Genomic DNA, 18,891 nt, shown 5'->3' on the forward strand with positions numbered 1-18,891 from the left:
AGATGTTGTCATGTAACGTTACATTTAAAAACATTAAATTAATATTTACACTAATAAATAAAAAAATAATAATAACAAAAAGTCATATTAGCTCTTTGGTCCTCGATGATGGATGGTGTAACCATCCGAAACATTGGACGGGTAAAAAACCATTACACAATTCTCTTCCGGAAATCTCCGACAATATGAATAATTGTGGAAGCCTCCGATCACTTATAACAAAAAAGTCTTTCAAAATGGGCCATAAATAAAATACTTCAATTTCATCTTAATTTTACATCAACTTTATATAGAAAAACAAGTAATTGAACACACACACACACACCCACATATACTTTCTAATTTAGTGTATGAGGGGACTTAATAATTCTTTGAATGTTTGATATGGAATTTAAATGTAACATTAAAAAAATGATTAATAGCAAAAAAAATCAATGTAAATATAGATAGAATATGCAAAGTAAATGAAAATAAAAGAAATTTGATTGCTAAAACATTTTATTAGTGTGTTGTTCAACATAAATGAGATGTGTAATTCGTTCCATTGATAGATGTTTTTTAATGATTTGACATGTAATATTTTTTTGCTAGTTTATGTGAGTAAGATCATTGCACCACTAAATTTTGGCTTTACCCAGGGTTTGAACCTTTGATTTAATGATTTACATAATACTTCATAACATGGCAATGACCAATTGGGTTGCCTCCATGCTCTGAAATGTAATATTAAAAAAAATATTCGTAACAATTTTTTTTCATGGAAATATCTATTTATTTATAAAGAGATTATATCTATATTGTATAAAACAAACTAAAAAAATAAAATTTGCACTTGTGTTATTTAAGATAAACACTATGTGTAATTCTTTTCATGTTTGGCATAGAGTTTACTTATGACATATATATATATAAACAAGAGATTTATCAAACATCCAGATCAAATCTCTTGAAAAATAAACCATTTTTAAAAGTTACACTTTAAAATTTTTTTACACCGCAAAAAATTTAATCCTCTCAACACTCATAAAACTAAACTTAACATAAATTTGCACTCCATTTAACTCATTAAAAAAATGCCACTAAAAACCTATAATTGTGATAATTTTTTCCAAGAAATTTTAAACTCGAAACCTCAGGGAAGTTCACTTTCCCTAATTTTCCAAAGCAAGTTCTCACAACTGAATGAATATTCCACTAAATTTCATGCAATAAAGAACTTCCCTTAATTTTCCGAGGCAAGCTCTCACAACTGAATAAATATTCCACTAAATTTCATGCAATAAAAAAATGCAATGTGTAGTGAAACTAAGTCAAAAAAAAAAAAATCAAAATCGTAATCCCAACAATGGAATCATGCCCTATCAACCATTTCAGTTTGCCGAATTCCAGAGCCCTCACCGGAAATGGGGGCGATGAGTGCCCGTATACAACGCCTCCTCTCTTGTGCTGTGTGCTCTGCCGGTCGTGTCAAGACCACTGTCATGTCATCATAAAGGTCGGCAGATGTGATTCGCTCGGGGAGGAGAAACAGTCGTGATCACGCCATGACATCTCAGGGTTTTTAATTTAATTGGTTTAATGGGAAAGAATATATGTTAAAAATTATGTGATTAAGAAATTATAAGTTTAAAATTAGAGCGTTAGAGTATATTACTCTATATGTCTTACTAAATTTAATTTTTAAGTTAAATTATTGTGTTGAGATAGATTTTTTTTGTCCCATAAACAAGAATATATATATTTTAACAAATTTAATAGTAAAATCAAATTATTATATTAAAATAAATAACAAAAAAAAGTCTAATACACTAATTTAATATGTGTGACTTAGTCCTAATGTGTGTGACTTAGTCCTAGCCTTAAAATTATATAATAATAATAATAATAATAAAAAATTAATTTTTTTTTTGAAAATAAGATGTCTTTCTGTTATCTCTTTTATTACCTCCAACGGATATTGTATTATATCGCGCGAGCTTAGGTTGCGTTGGGTGCCACTGATAGTAAGACAGTCGAGCAACATCACAAAGATAGAGATTGGGATTGGTCATGGAAGATTTGCAGGACGCAGTTCTACTGTCAATAATAGTGAAAACAGATGCCAAATGCACGGGAAAACTCGGGTGCGTAAGCCAGCGGTGGCATTCGCTGGCTTCAGATGATCATCTCTGGTGTCACTTTTGCGCTCAAGATTTCAATATTTCGTCTCGCCTGGATCCTACTGGAAGTCCTTGTTCGTCCTACAAGGTAAAAACTCCTTACCCATTTGGTCTCTGCTCCAACTTTTAGCTAATTTAAACCCCATTCTTGTCTTGAACTCTCCAATTTCCCTGCCCCGCGCCGTGTTCTTGCTTTTATTTCTTCTTTTCTGAAAGAGTGGTATAATTAATGGCATAAAATTCCTTAGGTCTCTCTGTAATGCTTCTGCTATATTTTCTTTTTTACCCCGCGAGCTGCAGGAAATCAGTATCCCGTTGAATTGCAGTTACCTTTTCCGCAACCAAGTGTCTTATTTATTTCAACAGTCCTGTGGAGATCAAGGAACCTCTTTGGATGCAAAGCTATTAGCATAGCATAGGATTGATTTTCAGGGTTAAATTGCATGGAAGATCAAATGTAGTTCAGCTTACCATGGCGCATCTATGTTGTTTCCCCTTCAGTAGTTTCTGCTCAGTGCTAATTAAAGATCGAAATAACCCCCCTTATGGGAAATAATAAGCGTTTTTACGTGTCACCGATCAGTTTACCTGTTCCTGAAACACTGTTCAATACACGGGGAAATTAGTATGCATTGCATCTACTTAGACCCTAGGAAATAATGATGACTAATCCTTCTACGGCAACCTTCAATTGAGGTGGTAGAATATGGCCGTTAGCATACCTTCCAGGTAGCTAAAGCTCACATGATCGCACTACTTGACAAGCGTTGGTTTCTCTCGATCTGCTTGAAACTCACGTCCTCCAACTAATTAATTTGTGGTGAACCCGCTAGCAGCAATTAACTCTCCAATAACAAATGTTGAAGACACAACGCGCAATGAAATACTCGCGGGTAATCAATAGAACTAAAGAAGAAGAATGTTTAATCGTTCCCACTTCGAGGAGACAACGCCCAATACAACGCCACTCTGAAGGGGCAACCTCAAATTACATGCCTGTAATATTCAACACGCCTCCCGTTACATGGGATGATGTTAATGTAGACGGAGGTAGTGGAGATAAGATAAGATACATAATTTTATTAATATCTAATGAATAACCACAACTAGTAGGTCAAAGGGTCTAAATAAAGTAACTCCAGTGTAGATACATGGTGGGAGTGCAAAAACAAATCTTCTCGTTGATGTGATCTAAATTAGATAAATATATATGTATGATTCGTAATGAATTATTATATAATTTGTCATCTATTTTGTTTTTCTTTAGGTGGAAAAATTAGAGCTTCTGGCTTTTAGAACTCAATCTAGGGGTAGGCCTTTGCTTTGGTGGTTTTGGGTCCAAAAACTTTAAAACTTATTGTTGATTTTTTGGTAGCATCAGATGTGCTCTAGCGTTGAAATTTGGAGGAAAGGCTAAGGCACATGAGATTTCCAAGATCCAGAAATCGTTTTGAGAAATTCCATCCGGATGAGGAGTTATTAAAGTAATTAACATTTTTAATGGGTTCCTAAGTCTAAACTTGGGAAAATAAAAATATTAATGGGTATTAATAAAGATAAGGATGAAAAGCTTCTAAGAGACAAGGATCAAGTTTTTTTTAATCTTAACCGTTGATTAGGGATTTAATCTCGGCCGTTGATTTATCAACAGGAAAAGTTAAGAGAAAACTTGAGGGTCATTTGGAGACACACCAACAGATACTTAGTATCTCAAGGAAATTCAATTCTCAAGGAAGAGGAGATCGATTTTAGAGGGAGTTGTAGGGTCGAGGAAGAGGAGGGCCTCAACAGCAGGCAGTGATCGAGGAGGAGGTGACGCAGGGGTAGTGGAAGACAGCGTTGAAAGAGAGACGCAGTCTAGAGGAGAGACGCAGAGCCTATGCAGGCTGACGCAGAGCCACTCAGTGCCACGCTGGGTCAATCAGATTGACACAGAAGTGGGAGCAGGGTCTCCAAAGTGTTAGATGGTCTCAGAGGGAAAGTCTCAGGTGTTTTCTTTCAGTTTCTCTGTAAAATCATTCCTTGTAAAAGCAATTGCTGCTGAAGATTAATAAAGCCCTCATCTGCTGCACCAATTTTCCTGCATTGGGTTTTTTTGGGGACAATTGTCCAAAAATAATTGTGTCGATGTGATTGATTCTTGTGCATGTATTTTTTTTCTCTGGGTAATTGTGTGATAACTGCAGTAGAATTTATTTTAATATTTGCTGAAGGAATTTCGTAAATAACTTATTGAGAATAATAAGTAGGTGAAATAAATCAGTTGCTGCAGTGATAGAATTTCAGTTTAGAAATTTTCACATGGTATCAGAGCAGAGATTCGACAACAGGAAAGGAAAATCGATTATGGGTCAAGAGCATGATGCAGAGGCATCTACTCAAGGGGACTCACACAGATTTCTAGAATAATGCACAAGGGATGAATATTAGATGTTAGCTTCTAGATTGGAAGAAAAAGCCGCTTGCCTTGCAAGGTCTACCTCCTCGGAGGTTTGGCACATAGACGGTGGAGCTTCCTGGCATATGACAGGAATCCAAGAATGTTTTTCAGATTATTAGGAAGAAAGAATGAATTTTCAGATCACCATGGGGATTAAGGCAAAGTGTACTTCAGTAGGAAAAATGTACCATAGTTTTTCAAACCGAAGCAGGAGAGAGACTTCGAGCAACCAATGTGCTGCATGTGCCGGGATTGGGGATGAACTTACTTTTTGTATCTCAACTTCAAAACAAGGGCTATGGCGTTTTCATTAAGGAGAAAGTATATGTCAAACACCCAAGCTGGAAAAGGAATGCTCAGATTGGAATCAAAAGTAATAGGTTGTACATGTTACAACTAGAATCACCAATGGAACTGATAGGCAGTAATGGAGACAAAGACTTGAATGAGCTATGGGACGGGAGGATGGGACACTAACACCATGGGGCTCTGAGAATTCTCAGGAAAATAGTATCAGGAGTTCCAGAACTAAGCACTGAACGAGATGATGCATGCAGAGGGTGCGCTCTGGGCAAGTATGCCAAAGTTGCGTTTTCCAGAAGTAACAATAGGGCGAAGAGTGTGCTAGGATTGATACACTACGACATCTGTGGACCGATGTCCACAAAATCTCTTAGTGGTACCGAATTTTTTGTCACCTTCATCGATGATCATTCCAGGAAGACTTGGATCTACTTTCTAAAAACCAAGGATGAGGTTTTCGGTCGATTCAAAGAGATCAAGGCTCTAGTGGAGAATCTGACAGGAAAGAAGAGAAAAGTATTGCTCTCGGACAATGATGGAGAATATATTGACAAGGACTTCATTGATTTTTGCGCTAAGGAAGGCATCAAAAGAGAGTGGATAGCTCCCTACTATTCGGAGCAGAATGGAGTAGCAGAAAGGAAAAACAGGACTATCGTGGAAGCAGCTAGGGCAATGCTGTATGATCAGGATATGCCTAAATTTCTATGGGCAGAAGCATACATCACGACAGTTTATGTCCAGAACATGACTTCTCACAAGGCATTGGGCAAAATCACTCGAGAGAAGGTCTTCACTAGAAAGACCCCTGAAGTTAGTCATTTCAGGATATTTGGGAGTTTAGCATATTGTCGTATACCCGAAGAAAAGATAAAGAAATTAGATCAAACTGCTTTGAAAGGATATCTTGTGGGGTATAGCGAGAATGCTTAGGCATATAGGGTCTATCTTCCAAGAGTAGGAAGGTAATAGTTCGGCGGGATGTAAAGTTCATGGAGTATAGAGCTTTCAGAAAATCCCGAGAAATGCCTTTCGAGGAGTAGTCGAAAGACGAGCCGTTGGTCAGACCACTTCAACCAGCGGAAGTTGGTACCAGAAATCCTCCTGAAGACAAGGCTTCAGAACAGGAGGAATCTTAGGAAGAAGAGGAGTTGATAGATGTGCCTACTACCAGTGGAAGAACGAGCCGGGAACTCCGACAGATTCTACGGGATGCAGAAGACTTCATTGGTGCACCCAGGAATAATAAAAGGGAGCGAAGATAGCCAGACAGATACCAGGCCTTAGTAGCTCAGGTTGGGGAACCTTCTAGTTTTCAGGAGGCCGTTCAGCATCAAGTATGGGTGGATGCTATGGTGGAGGAATACAACTCTATAATGGTCAATGATGTCTGGGAAGTGGTACCTAGGCCTCAGGACAGATCGGTGGTAGGTCCGAGATGGATCTAGAAGGTAAAATATGTTGTAGATGGCAGTGTGGAGAAATACAAAGCCATGTTCGTGGCTAAGGGGTATGCTCAGAAGGAAGGGATAGACTACGAAGAAACCTTCGCCCCAGTAGCCAGGTATACTTCTATTAGGACCGTGATATCTCTTGCAACACAGATGGGGTGGGAGATTCATCAGATGGATGTCAAGACGACATTCTTGAACGGGGTAATAGAAGAGAAAGTATACATTGAACAACCAGAAGGTTTTGAGACACATGAGAAGAAATATCATGTATGCAGATTAAAGAAAGCCTTGTATGGGTTGAAACAAGCACCTAGGGCATGGTACGGTCGAATTGATGGCTACTTGCAGAAGATGGGGTTCGTCAAGAGTGACGCAGACCCTAATCTCTACTATCTGGTTGTAGAGAATGAGCCTCTAATCCTAGTGTTATATGTGGATGATCTCTTCCTGACAGGATCATCTAGGCTCATCATAGACTGCAAGAAGAACCTAGCCACATAATTCGACATGAAGGATTTGGGACAAATGAATTATTTTTTGGGGTTGGAAGTTTGGCAGCAGAAAGGTGAGATCTTCCTGGGACAAGGGAGATATGCTACAGAAATCTCGAAGAGATTCAAGATGCAGGATTGTAGACTTATGGCTACTCCAATGATCACCAATTGGAAGAAGATTGACACATCAGAAGATAAAGATGTTGATCCCACCTTGTACAGGCAGCTTTTAGGGTCCTTGATGTATTTGGTCAATACCAAGCCAAACATTTGTTACATTGTCAACACCCTAAGTCAGTTCATGGTAGAACCTAAGCAAAACATGTTCTCAGGTATATACAAGGAACAATCAAGCATGGACTATTGTACACCAGAGGCAATGCCATTAGGCTAAGTGGGTTCACTGACGCAGATTGCGCTGGAAGTTTAGTAGATCGGAAAAGTACAATTGGGTACTGTTTCAACATTGGATCAGGAATGACCTCCTAGTGCAGTAGGAAACAAAAATTCGTGGCTCTGAGCTCAGCTGAAGCAGAATATATGGCAGCTAGCACAACTTCGTGCGAAGCCATATAGGAAATTGCTTGTGAATCTATTTAGGAGAAAGATGAAAGCGACTAGGATCATGTGTGATAATCAGAGTTGCATCAAGCTCTCTGAGAATCCATTATTTCATGATTGGTCGAAGCACATTGATATTAGGTGTCACTTTGATAAAGACTGTGTCCAACGAGGGGCGGTGTAGGAGAACAGGTGGCAGACATCCTCACCAAGGCTCTAGGAAGAACAAAGTTTGTTCAATTCAGAGAGAAGATGGGGATGGTAAAGAATCCATTTCAATAATGGATAAGTATCAGAAGTTGTAGTGTAGCAGTTAGTAGTGGCAGTGCTATGGGCAGCATGATGCAGCAGGTTGAGAGGGAGCTGCAGTACAGGAGCAGCAGTGGCAGTGTCATGGGCAACAGTATAGGAAGCAACAATGCAGGGGATGTGTGGCAGCAAGCCAAGCATCAACACAGGTACCGATGCGGAAGATCAGTGTGATGTTTCTATAGTGAAACATTGCTAGAGCACATTCCTCGCTAAGAGGGAGTGTTGATTTTTGGTAGCATCAGATGTGCTCTAGCCTTGAAATTTGGAGGAGAGGCTAAGGCACATGAGATCTCCAAGACCCATAAATCGTTTTGAGAAATTCCATCCGGATGAGGAGTTATTAAAATAATTAATATTTTTAATGGGTTCCTAAGTCTAAACTTAGGAAAATAAAAATATTAATGGGTATTAATAAAGATAAGGATGAGAAGCTTCTAAGAGATGAGGATCAAGTCTATTTTAATCTTAGCCATTGATTAGGGACTTAATCTCGACCGTTGATTCATCAACAGGAAAAGTATAAGAGAAGACTTGAGGGTCATTTGGAGACACACGACAAATACTCAGTATCTCATGGATATTCGATTCTCAAGGAAGAGGAGATCGATTGTAGAGGGAGTTGCAGGGTGGAGGAAGAGGAGGGCCTCAACAGTAGGCAGTGATCAAGGAGGTAACGTAGGGGTAGTGGAAGACAACACTGAAAGAGAGACGCTGTCCAGAGGAGAGATGCAGAGCCTACTCAGGCTGATGCAGAGGGACGCAGAGCCACTCAGTGCCATGCTGGGTCAATCAGAGCGACACAGAAGTGGGAGCAGGGTGTCCAAAGTGTCAGATTGTCTCAAAGGGAAAGTATCAGGTGTTTTATTTCAGTTTCTCTGTAAAATCATTCCTTGTAAAAGCAATTGCTGCTGAAGATTAATAAAGCCCTCATCTGCTGCACTGGTTTTCCTGCATTGGGTTTTTCTGGGGACAATTGTCCAAAAATAACTATGTCGATGTGATTGATTCTTGTGCATGTATTTTTTTCTCTGGGTAATTGTGTGATAACTGCAGTAGAATTTATTTTAATATTTGCTGAAGGAATTTCGTAAATAACTTATTGAGAATAATAAGTAGGTGAAATAAATCAATTGCTGCAGTGATAGAATTTCAGTTTAGAATTTTTCACACCTACTTGAGGCATCAAACAATGTATTTTGGGATCAAAACTTTACCAATAGAGTTCCTAGTCTCTCATTGTTGTTCTGTACTTTGAGAGTTTTCTATGGTGAGAAGATCACCTCAATTGGAGTTTGTATGACGAAGTTATTCTTGCAAGTTGAGCTTATCCTATTGACCACCATGATATAGAGTGGATGCCTTGTCACCTTCCATAAGTTACATGTGGAGCTAGTTAAAGGTGGTGTCTTGTCCCTTTTCTGAGTGATCACTGTAGGGGAAACAATTGATTTGATTAGATTAAAATGTGGTCAGGAGAACAAGCGGGGACTTTATAAAGTCACTTTATTATGTATTTACTTGCCCATGGTATTGGTGCACATGGATTACTTGCCCATGGTGCTGGTACCCATTATATTGGTATTGAAGGAGTGCCGAGTGAGGGGACTTGAGAGCGCCAAGAGTCTGAAATATCGGAGGCTTCGAGGGTTTTCTGCGAGTGTTTCCAGGGTTTGATAGATATCAGAATGGCGGCTCAGGGAGGGTTTTTCCGATGCAACGTGGTCAAAGGATGTCGATTTGGTTGCAACTTTGGCCGTGGCAAAGATATCAGAGGTTGTAGGGTCCGTTGTGGCGACCGACGAGGAGCTCGAAGACGCAGGGAAAAATGGCCACTTGATAAAAGAATGTCTGAAGGCGGAGGTAACAGTGACAACAACCACGGTCCTTCACTGTGGAGCAGTAGTACAAACTCCTCTTCTCTAGTGGGCGGTACACACAACAGGGGGTTTTCCTTGCAAGGGTATCTCAGGCCGTTGGTATGTGGTGGCCGTTGCTGCATCCGTGTGGAATTTCTTCTGATCGTTTCCTTGGTTCCTGTAGACTCGGGCTTCTTGCTGCGTCTGTGGTCGCCTGCTCCGGAGTTGCCATGGAGTGTTGTGGCCCTTTCAACTTGGTGTATTGTTGACCTATCTTAGGCCTCACCCCTGCATTTAGGGTTCCTTTGGGGGTTTTCTGCTCCAGTTTCTATGCAGCCCTGTTTTTGCGCTGGATGGTTACCTAGGCAGGTCTGTGCACAGGTATTATATTATGTGGGGTTTTTACCACCTTGGGGTTTTTTTCAAACGCGTTATGATTTTTGTGGCTCATTTTGGACATACGATTATGCTCCATTTTGGGTTTTTTGGTGGTGGGCTTGCGTGCCCTTATTTTGCTTCAACAACTTCTATGGCCAAGGTTTTGGCCTATTGGTTGGTTCTTGTAGTGTCTTCGTCTATGGTTGTCAGATTGGATAGTAATGCCTTCGGGCATCTGCAATGTATTTCAGGGTTATTTTGGCACATATGCTATAAACATGACTATGTAACATCTTTTTATCTAATAAAAAGTTGTTGTTTTTTTTCTTTTTTAAAATCCAAGGAATACTTACCAATGGTATTGGGATGGCCAAAGATTATAAAAGGGAGCTCAGGATCATTCTTGAGGCATGTTTGGATATTTGATGAATTGTTTATTATGGCTCTTGGAGCTTGCTTGAGGCTTTGTAATGCTGAGCATGGTCTTCTTTGGTGGAGCAATTACCTACCCTAGTTGATTAAAAATAACTAGTCTTCGGTGGTGAAAGACTCCACCCTAGCTAGTTGCTAGTCTTGAAGGAGGAGCCATCCAAGTTTCTCATTGGGCATCAACGACTTCATTGGGGAGGTCATTGTCAACCATTTATATCTTCAGCCATGTGTGCCACCTTGTTGGTGTCTTAGCAAGTTCTCATGTATATTCAGATTCATATTTAATATAATAAGGTTGAGTTTGTTGCTTGTGCTTATTGTCAAATGAGGGTTTCCTGTTAAACTGGATGCAGTATGTCCTTATATTAATAATTACCAGAAAATCATTGGCAATGCCATTTTTGCAAAGCATTGGTTAAAAATACCTCGATGGTAATTGTAAAGATTACTGCAAAAATCTAGTTTGGGGTATTATGGTGGTATCAGAGCTAGTTTTCCTGCCAGCCTGAAGGGTTTTATTTGAGAAATGTTCTAGTATGATCGTGCCAAAGGATTTGCAGGTCCAAATTGATTCACTAAAACTGAATTGTTTGGATGCAAGTGAGCTATTTTTAAAGGATAGAAACCCTAGCATGAATTTTCCCTGCTGGGGTAAAAATCTCGAGGCAAAAGCGCCAGGTCGAATTTCTTGCATGAATTATTGCATTCATCAGAGGCTGAGTATAGTTATAATTTGCGGGAGTGACTTAGTGTGACTAAATGAGATTATCTGTAGCCGAATTAGCGGATCAGAAGGGCCGAATTGGTCTACGGAAGAGTAGCATTATTGTGTACCCAAAATCTGAGTTAGAAGATCGAACCAATCGTGGCTCTTGAAGGCAGAAACCCCAAATAAATTACTGGTGCAAAATTTACGAGCCACTGTGTGCGTTGGAGAGGCTGAGGAGATCTGTAGTGTGCCACAACCACTGGAGTTGAGCCTTATCAAGTTGTTGTGCATGAGGGTTGAGATTTCTAGACAAATTAATCCAAGGAAGTGGTACCAAAATCATGTAATGTTGAAGCCAAGGAACTTGATAGATTCGTGAGGCCATAGTAGCAGCTGAATCATGTCCCAAGGTTGAGTTGAATAAGGGTTTATTTGAGATAGATCATACTAGTGTGTATAAGGTGAATCTATGAGGAGCATATACATTTGTGGGATCAAACCACTAGAGCGAGTTGATTCGTGGCTCGATGTGTTGGTGCGATTGGTCAGCGCGGTCATATAGTCGGGGCGAGTGACATTGCACAGAATGACAAATAAATGGAGGCAAAAAGTTCACTATTGTTGTGCCACCGAGTTTATCGCATCTGCTAAACCAAAATCAAGGTTGGTGTAACACCTAGATCTTTGTTAAGGACGAAAACTATGTGAGGGCTAGCATATGCTAGGGATGATCGAGGGCTTATTCAAAGGTTAAAGAATTTTCGCAAAAGCTAGATTGGCCATAGAGAACAGGGAAATTTAAAGATTAGTGCAGTGTGAGTGGGGCCACAAAGTGCGTCTCTATCAGCACATGGAACCTAAATGGTGGGTCGAGGTTGTTCTCTTGGGAGAAGCAGACTCGCATCTACTTCAAAGAATAATTATAGCAGGTTGAGTTATTTTGTTGCATGGGGTCGTGATGAATTGCTTCAAATTTAGGGAGTTCCGACCCGGTTATGATGATCACCATGTTGGATCGTTGAAATCCTCTCCGACTAAAGTGCTTCTTGTAGCGACAAAATTAGGGAGAGAGTTGATGATTGAAGTTTGTAGATGTGAAACGAAACCCAAACATGCGAAGGATGCAAGGACGATTGTGTGAGCCGCCATTAGAAAATTGGTGATTATAAATTGATTTCTTCTGTAAAGTCGTTGTAAAGGAGAATTTAGAAAAATTGATTATTCTTAATGCCAATTAAAGTGAGCCACTACTTAGGAATATAGAAACTACCCCCAGAGAAAGAGTATCTTCCCAATGAGCATGAGCGGAGAAGACACGAAGTTGACACATCTGTCATTGTAGACGAACTGGAGTCAAATCTGTTAAATAGAAAAATCTGCTGTTGTTAACACTAGATTTAGTAACCTGTAGAGGATGCCCCATCTATAAATGGGAGCTTAAATAGATTTGATGATGAAGCTAAACAATGTGCTTAGAGAATTAAGACAAGTTGGTATTTTACATTAATATTGAAGAAAAGTGAATAATAAGAAGGGTTTGATGCAATTTAAAGGAAAAAATGCAGTTTTTACAATAACTTTTTAGAGTAGGAGATCAACTTGGCCAATTGTTGCTATCCAAAGATGTCCTCCTTAGCTTGTTGGAGGAGGTGACAAGGCAATTACAGTTGGTGGAACATCCACCTCCTCAGTTGACTGTAGTAGCTATGGTTCCAACAATGACTAACTTGGGTGAGTATAGGCTATTGAGGCATAAAGATGGAGAGGTAAGGCTTGTTGTTGCACATTGTATGAGTGAAGTTTTAAGGGTTACAGCTCCTAAAATCCCTTATAAGGGGAATATAATGCAAGAAATATTTCAGCTGATTGTGGGAAGCTTCCAGGGGCTAGATCAAATGGACAATCCATCTTTTGGCAAGAGGGCCAAGATTCTAAAATTAATGGCAGAGGTAAGGTCATGTGTTATTATGCTTGACTATGGTTACCATGATCTTGTTTTATTGCTGTTTCATTATTTCCTCGATGCTATCAGTAAAGACCATGGAAAATCCATTCATGAGCACATGAGAACCATCATGGGTACAATTATTGATGAGTGTGATGAAAGTGAGGTTATTTTCCAGCCCATCATATCTTTATTATTGGCTATCTGGTTACTTCTACAACTGCTTATAAATTGGTAGAGGATGTTGTCAAATAATGTGAAGGGAAGCTAAACCCTCACTTGCTTGATGAGGAGTTGGTAGGGTTCAAATTAGAGGAGATGGATGAGCCTTGTGTGGAAAGTTAATCTTATATGACAACCACAACCCATGAGGAGGATAGTTGTATCACTTCGTCGATCTATTCCATAGGATTTTCCAATGACAGTCACCAGGAACATACTCAAGAAGAGATTAAACATCTTAAAGAAGGCCTTCTAGAAATGGAGAGAACCAAGATGCTCAATGACATCATATTACGGTAGGACAATGAACTTAAACTCCTTGGAGTTTGGTGTGCTAGGTCAGCTGCAAATCTTACCCATGTTGGGAAACATTTAGAGTTAACAAGGTAGCAAAATAAGCTTACTTTGGAGTTGCGGAGAAGCCTCCTTTAGGAGTACATAGACAAGGTTTGCAGTACTGTGAGCCCACATTTGCATGGTGAGGAGGTGAGTTGGTATGAGGAAGAAGGAGCCAACTCCTTCCGATTGCTTTCACATGAAAACCAAGATCATGGGATAAAGCTTTAGTATATGAGCATTCCAATTGAAATCAGAGTGGCACAACATCAACATGGTGGGAATATTCCTTGTGTTGGCATTTATACACAAGGTCTTTTTCAGGGGTTGCTGATAACTAAAGATGATGGAAGACACATTCCATGGGAGGTTATGGATACTTCCTATTTCAGAAGTCCATTTTAGTTGGAATGGAGGGAGATTATGAGTTGGTATCCCACTGAGTTGATGCCACTTCTAGTCAGAAGCATAGTGCAGCACGAGGCATCACATATTTGGGATGGCAGACGCCCAAATAACTAATGGGAGCCAGGTGGATCGCATCATCACATGGTAGAGCTTGACAGGGAGTCAAGGGTTCATTTGATGCAACCACGATTTCTTAGATGTAGTTAGAGTAGGATATCATGGGCAGTAGAATCATATAAATCTTTTGACAGAGTGGTGGAGCACACTATCGGGTTTGTGGAGAATGTGGATGGCATTGTTATAGGTATTTTATCTAGGAGACTAGCAATATGTAGAGATTGGGTATTCCACTTGGGGATGGAGCCTTCGAAGAACAAGTTTTCCTCTGAGTTGAGGATGGACACTTACAAGATGACAGGTGTACTCTCAATGACCAGGATAGTAGGATCTCTAGTGTGCATTGGTAGGATCTTTTCAAGTGGGATGAAATTGGTATGACACAGTGTCAAGCATGGTATGGTGAGGATGCTCTCCATTTGGTGGATTGGGTTCCAGGGGAGTAGATGATTAGCGTAACAGTGACACCCCCACTGGCACATGAGGAGATATGCCCTTCGAATTTAGTAGGGATGATTCTTACGGATGGTTCACACTATAGTGGATCCACTTGTGGCTGGATGATACAGTGGTATATTTGGGACCCAAGTATTGAGGGATCTCTTGATGGTTGGATAGTACAATGGTACGGAGTGACACATTGGCACATTTGGAACTCGAGTATTGATATGCAGGTTATGGCATTGCTTGAGGACAAACAATCTCGAGGAGGGAGGATTCGCATGCCCCTTTTTCGAGTGATGACTAAAGGGGAAACGATTGGTTTGATTCAATTAAAATGTGGTCAGGAGAACAAGGGAGAACTTTATAAAGTCACATTCTTATGTATTTACTTGCCCATAGTACCGGTGCCCATGGATTACTTGCCCAAGGTATTGGTACCCATGGTATTGGCACCCATGGAATACTTGCCCATGGTATTGATATCCACAAAATACTTACCCATGGTATTGGGATGGCCAAAGATTATAAAAGGTAGCGCAAAGTCATTCTTGAGGCATGTCTTTAAATCTGATGGATTGTTTACTTTGGTTCTTGGAGCTTGCCTGAGGGTTTATAACCCTAAGCATGATCTTCTTCAGTGAAGCAATTACCCATCCTAGTTGATTAAAAATAACTAGTCTTTGGTGGTGAAAGACTCCGCCCTAGCTAGTCTTGAAGGAGGAGCTAACTAGGTTTCTCACTGGGCATCAACAAATTCCTTGGAGTGGTCATTGTCAGCCATTTATACCTTAAGCCATTTGTGTCATTTTGCCGGTGTCTTAACAAGTTCTCATGTATATTTAGATTCATATTTAACATAATAAGTTCGAGTTTGTTGCTTGTGCTTACTGTCAAACAATTATTTCATGTTAAATTGTATTTGATATGTCATTACATTAATAATTAGTAGAAAATCATTGGCAATGTCATTTTTCGCAAAGTGTTGGTTAAAAATACCTCGATGGTAATTGTGGAGATTACTGTAAAAATCTAGTTTGGGACCAACAATCTAGCTTGGGACATTATAGGTGGGCTCTCAAAACGATTCTAGAGGATCCAAAACTCCAATCCTAATGAAAAGTTAAGGCATGCAAAAACCCTACTATTAACTTTGGACGACTATTAGGCCATGTTAAAAACTAGGCCGCTAGGAAAGGAAGGGGTTCTATTCTTATTGTATTGAGTATTGTTCCATATTAAAGTAGAGCATTGAGAGGTGGGATATTGAAACAAAACAGATGAATTAGATGAATTTGTAGCAACCATACAAGCCACAACGTCCATGACAACTCCATAGTGAGTGTACTTTCTTTCTATTTGCATTCCACAATTGAGAAGAAAAGCACAAAGCGAAGGCCTCACCTTTTAGTGGGGTTTTTCCTGTATTGGCTTTTCTTAGGGTACATCTCATGTTCATTGTGTTGTTTGTGTGTTATTTGTTTAACTTCTTTTAGTTCAATTTTTGCTTATTTTAGTATTTTGTGTGCAAATCTTGTGATATTAAATTTGAAGTAGAACACTACATAGTAACATATTGCAAAATATTAGATATCGTTTTTGGGATTCAACTGCGTTAAGTAAGTCATTAACGTATGACCATTTCCATGAGAGGTAGTCGTAACTGACTAATTACTCATGATTTTTGAATTGTTCACTTAGCACTCATTGCATCGGGTGATGCTCACGGGGGTGAAGAAGTGGGATTGAAACTAGTGAAATGAATCACATAGCATCAATCATCACTTCCGGGGCTTGCACCCGGTAACCAGGACTTCCCGGGAGGTCACCCATCCCAGATCTCCTCTGGCTCAAGCGCGCTTAACTGTGGAGTTTTCCCCACAATCAAGCCCACTTAGCTTGCTACCCCATTTGCAAAACCTTAGCAAGTATTGTGCCTTATGAACCATTCAAGTAGAGATCCCTTCACTCTTTTTGAATTTAAGTATTAGGGGTTTACGCAGTGCATTATATTAGATATCGTTTTTGGGATTCAACTGCGTTAAGTAAGTCATTAACGTATGACCATTTCCATGAGAGGTAGTCGTAACTGACTAATTACTCATGATTTTTGAATTGTTCACTTAGCACTCATTGCATCGGGTGATATGCTCACAGGAGTGAAGAAGTGGGATTGAAACTAGTGAAATGAATCACATAGCATCAATCATCACTTCCGGGGCTAGCACCCGGTAACCAAGACTTCCCGGGAGGTCACCCATCCCAGATCTCCTCTGGCTCAAGCGCGCTTAACTGTGGAGTTTTCCCCACAATCAAGCCCACTTAGCTTGCTACCCCATTTGCAAAACCTTAGCAAGTATTGTGCCTCATGAACCATTCAAGTAGAGATCCCTTCACTCTTTTTGAATTTAAGTATTAGGGGTTTACGCAGTGCATTATATTAGATATCGTTTTTGGGATTCAACTGCGTTAAGTAAGTCATTAACGTATGACCATTTCCATGAGAGGTAGTCGTAACTGACTAATTACTCATGATTTTTGAATTGTTCACTTAGCATTCATTGCATCGGGTGATGCTCACAGGGGTGAAGAAGTGGGATTGAAACTAGTGAAATGAATCACATAGCATCAATCATCACTTCCGGGGCTTGCACCCGGTAACCAGGACTTCCCGGGAGGTCACCCATCCCAGATCTCCTCTGGCTCAAGCGCGCTTAACTGTGGAGTTTTCCCCACAATCAAGCCCACTTAGCTTGCAACCCCATTTGCAAAACCTTAGCAAGTATTGTGCCTCATGAACCATTCAAGTGGAGATCGCTTCACTCTTTTTGAATTTAAGTATTAGGGGTTTACGCAGTGCATTATATTAGATATCGTTTTTGGGATTCAACTGCGTTAAGTAAGTCATTAACGTATGACCATTTCCATGAGAGGTAGTCGTAACTGACTAATTTCTCATGATTTTTGAATTGTTCACTTAGCACTCATTGCATCGGGTGATGCTCACAGGGGTGAAGAAGTGGATTGAAACTAGTGAAATGAATCACATAGCATCAATCATCACTTCCGGGGCTTGCACCCGGTAACCAGGACTTCCCGGGAGGTCACCCATCCCAGATCTCCTCTGGCTCAAGCGCGCTTAACTGTGGAGTTTTCCCCACAATCAAGCCCACTTAGCTTGCTACCCCATTTGCAAAACCTTAGCAAGTATTGTGCCTCATGAACCATTCAAGTAGAGATCCCTTCACTCTTTTTGAATTTGAGCATCACCCGATGCAATGAGTGCTAAGTGAACAATTCAAAAATCATGAGTAATTAGTCAGTTACGACTACCTCTCATGGAAATGGTCATACGTTAATGACTTACTTAATGCAGTTGAATCCCAAAAACGATATCTAATATAATGCACTGCGTAAACCCCTAATACTTAAATTCAAAAAGAGTGAAGGGATCTCTACTTGAATGGTTCATGAGGCACAATACTTGCTAAGGTTTTGCAAATGGGGTAGCAAGCTAAGTGGGCTTGATTGTGGGGAAAACTCCACAGTTAAGCGCGCTTGAGCCAGAGGAGATCTGGGATGGGTGACCTCCCGGGAAGTCCTGGTTACCGGGTGCAAGCCCCGGAAGTGATGATTGATGCTATGTGATTCATTTCACTAGTTTCAATCCCACTTCTTCACCCCTGTGAGCATCACCCGATGCAATGAGTGCTAAGTGAACAATTCAAAAATCATGAGTAATTAGTCAGCTACAACTACCTCTCATGGAAATGGTCATACGTTAATGACTTACTTAACGCAGTTGAATCCCAAAAACGATATCTAATATAATGCACTGCGTAAACCCCTAATACTTATATTGCAAAATATTGTAAGATCTATGACAAACTACTCTTGTGAAATATTCACAACGGTTTATACATCACATTGGTTTCAAGTAGCCTTCTTTGGGGTTTTGCGAAAGTTGTGAGATCTAGGAAATGCAAATGAATATAGTGACAATCCATGAGATGAGTTGGAGCAGATATTTCAAAGCTGGAAGCACAAGGCATTGACATCTCTCTCAACATGGCCATCCTTACGGCAATTCAAGAGAACAAGTTTGAACCTTCTAGAGACTTTAGCAGCTTTGACTCAAAATTTGGCCTGGACAAAAAATTTGGAGTTAATGAAGCCATATAAAAGGGGATTGAAAAAGGATTTGGAGAAAGAGAAACCAAGTTCCGGGGCAATCATTTCTTTCCAACATCTATTTAAATTGGAAGTGAAAGTGAACATTGAAGTTGTGAACCCTACCAAGGCGAGATTGATCTTCTTAAATTGA

At 40.0% G+C, this 18,891-nt stretch overlaps 1 protein-coding gene across 1 annotated transcript in view; it reads left to right on the top strand.

The window, feature by feature from the left end:
* The first annotated feature begins 1,941 nt into the window (after positions 1-1,941).
* SKIP16 (SKP1/ASK-interacting protein 16) overlaps positions 1,942-18,891 on the top strand; it is a 239,993-nt gene continuing 223,043 nt past the window's right edge. The window contains exon 1 of the mRNA XM_089438654.1: positions 1,942-2,247. Within this exon, the coding sequence (XP_089294780.1) occupies positions 2,050-2,247 (198 nt within the window). The 5' untranslated portion in view covers positions 1,942-2,049. The remainder of the gene's footprint in view (positions 2,248-18,891) is intronic.

This window comes from Pinus tabuliformis, chromosome 9, assembly GCF_031772625.1.
Source record: "Pinus tabuliformis cultivar Carrire ecotype Pingquan chromosome 9, CPIR1, whole genome shotgun sequence".
Lineage (NCBI taxonomy): Eukaryota > Viridiplantae > Streptophyta > Pinopsida > Pinales > Pinaceae > Pinus > Pinus tabuliformis.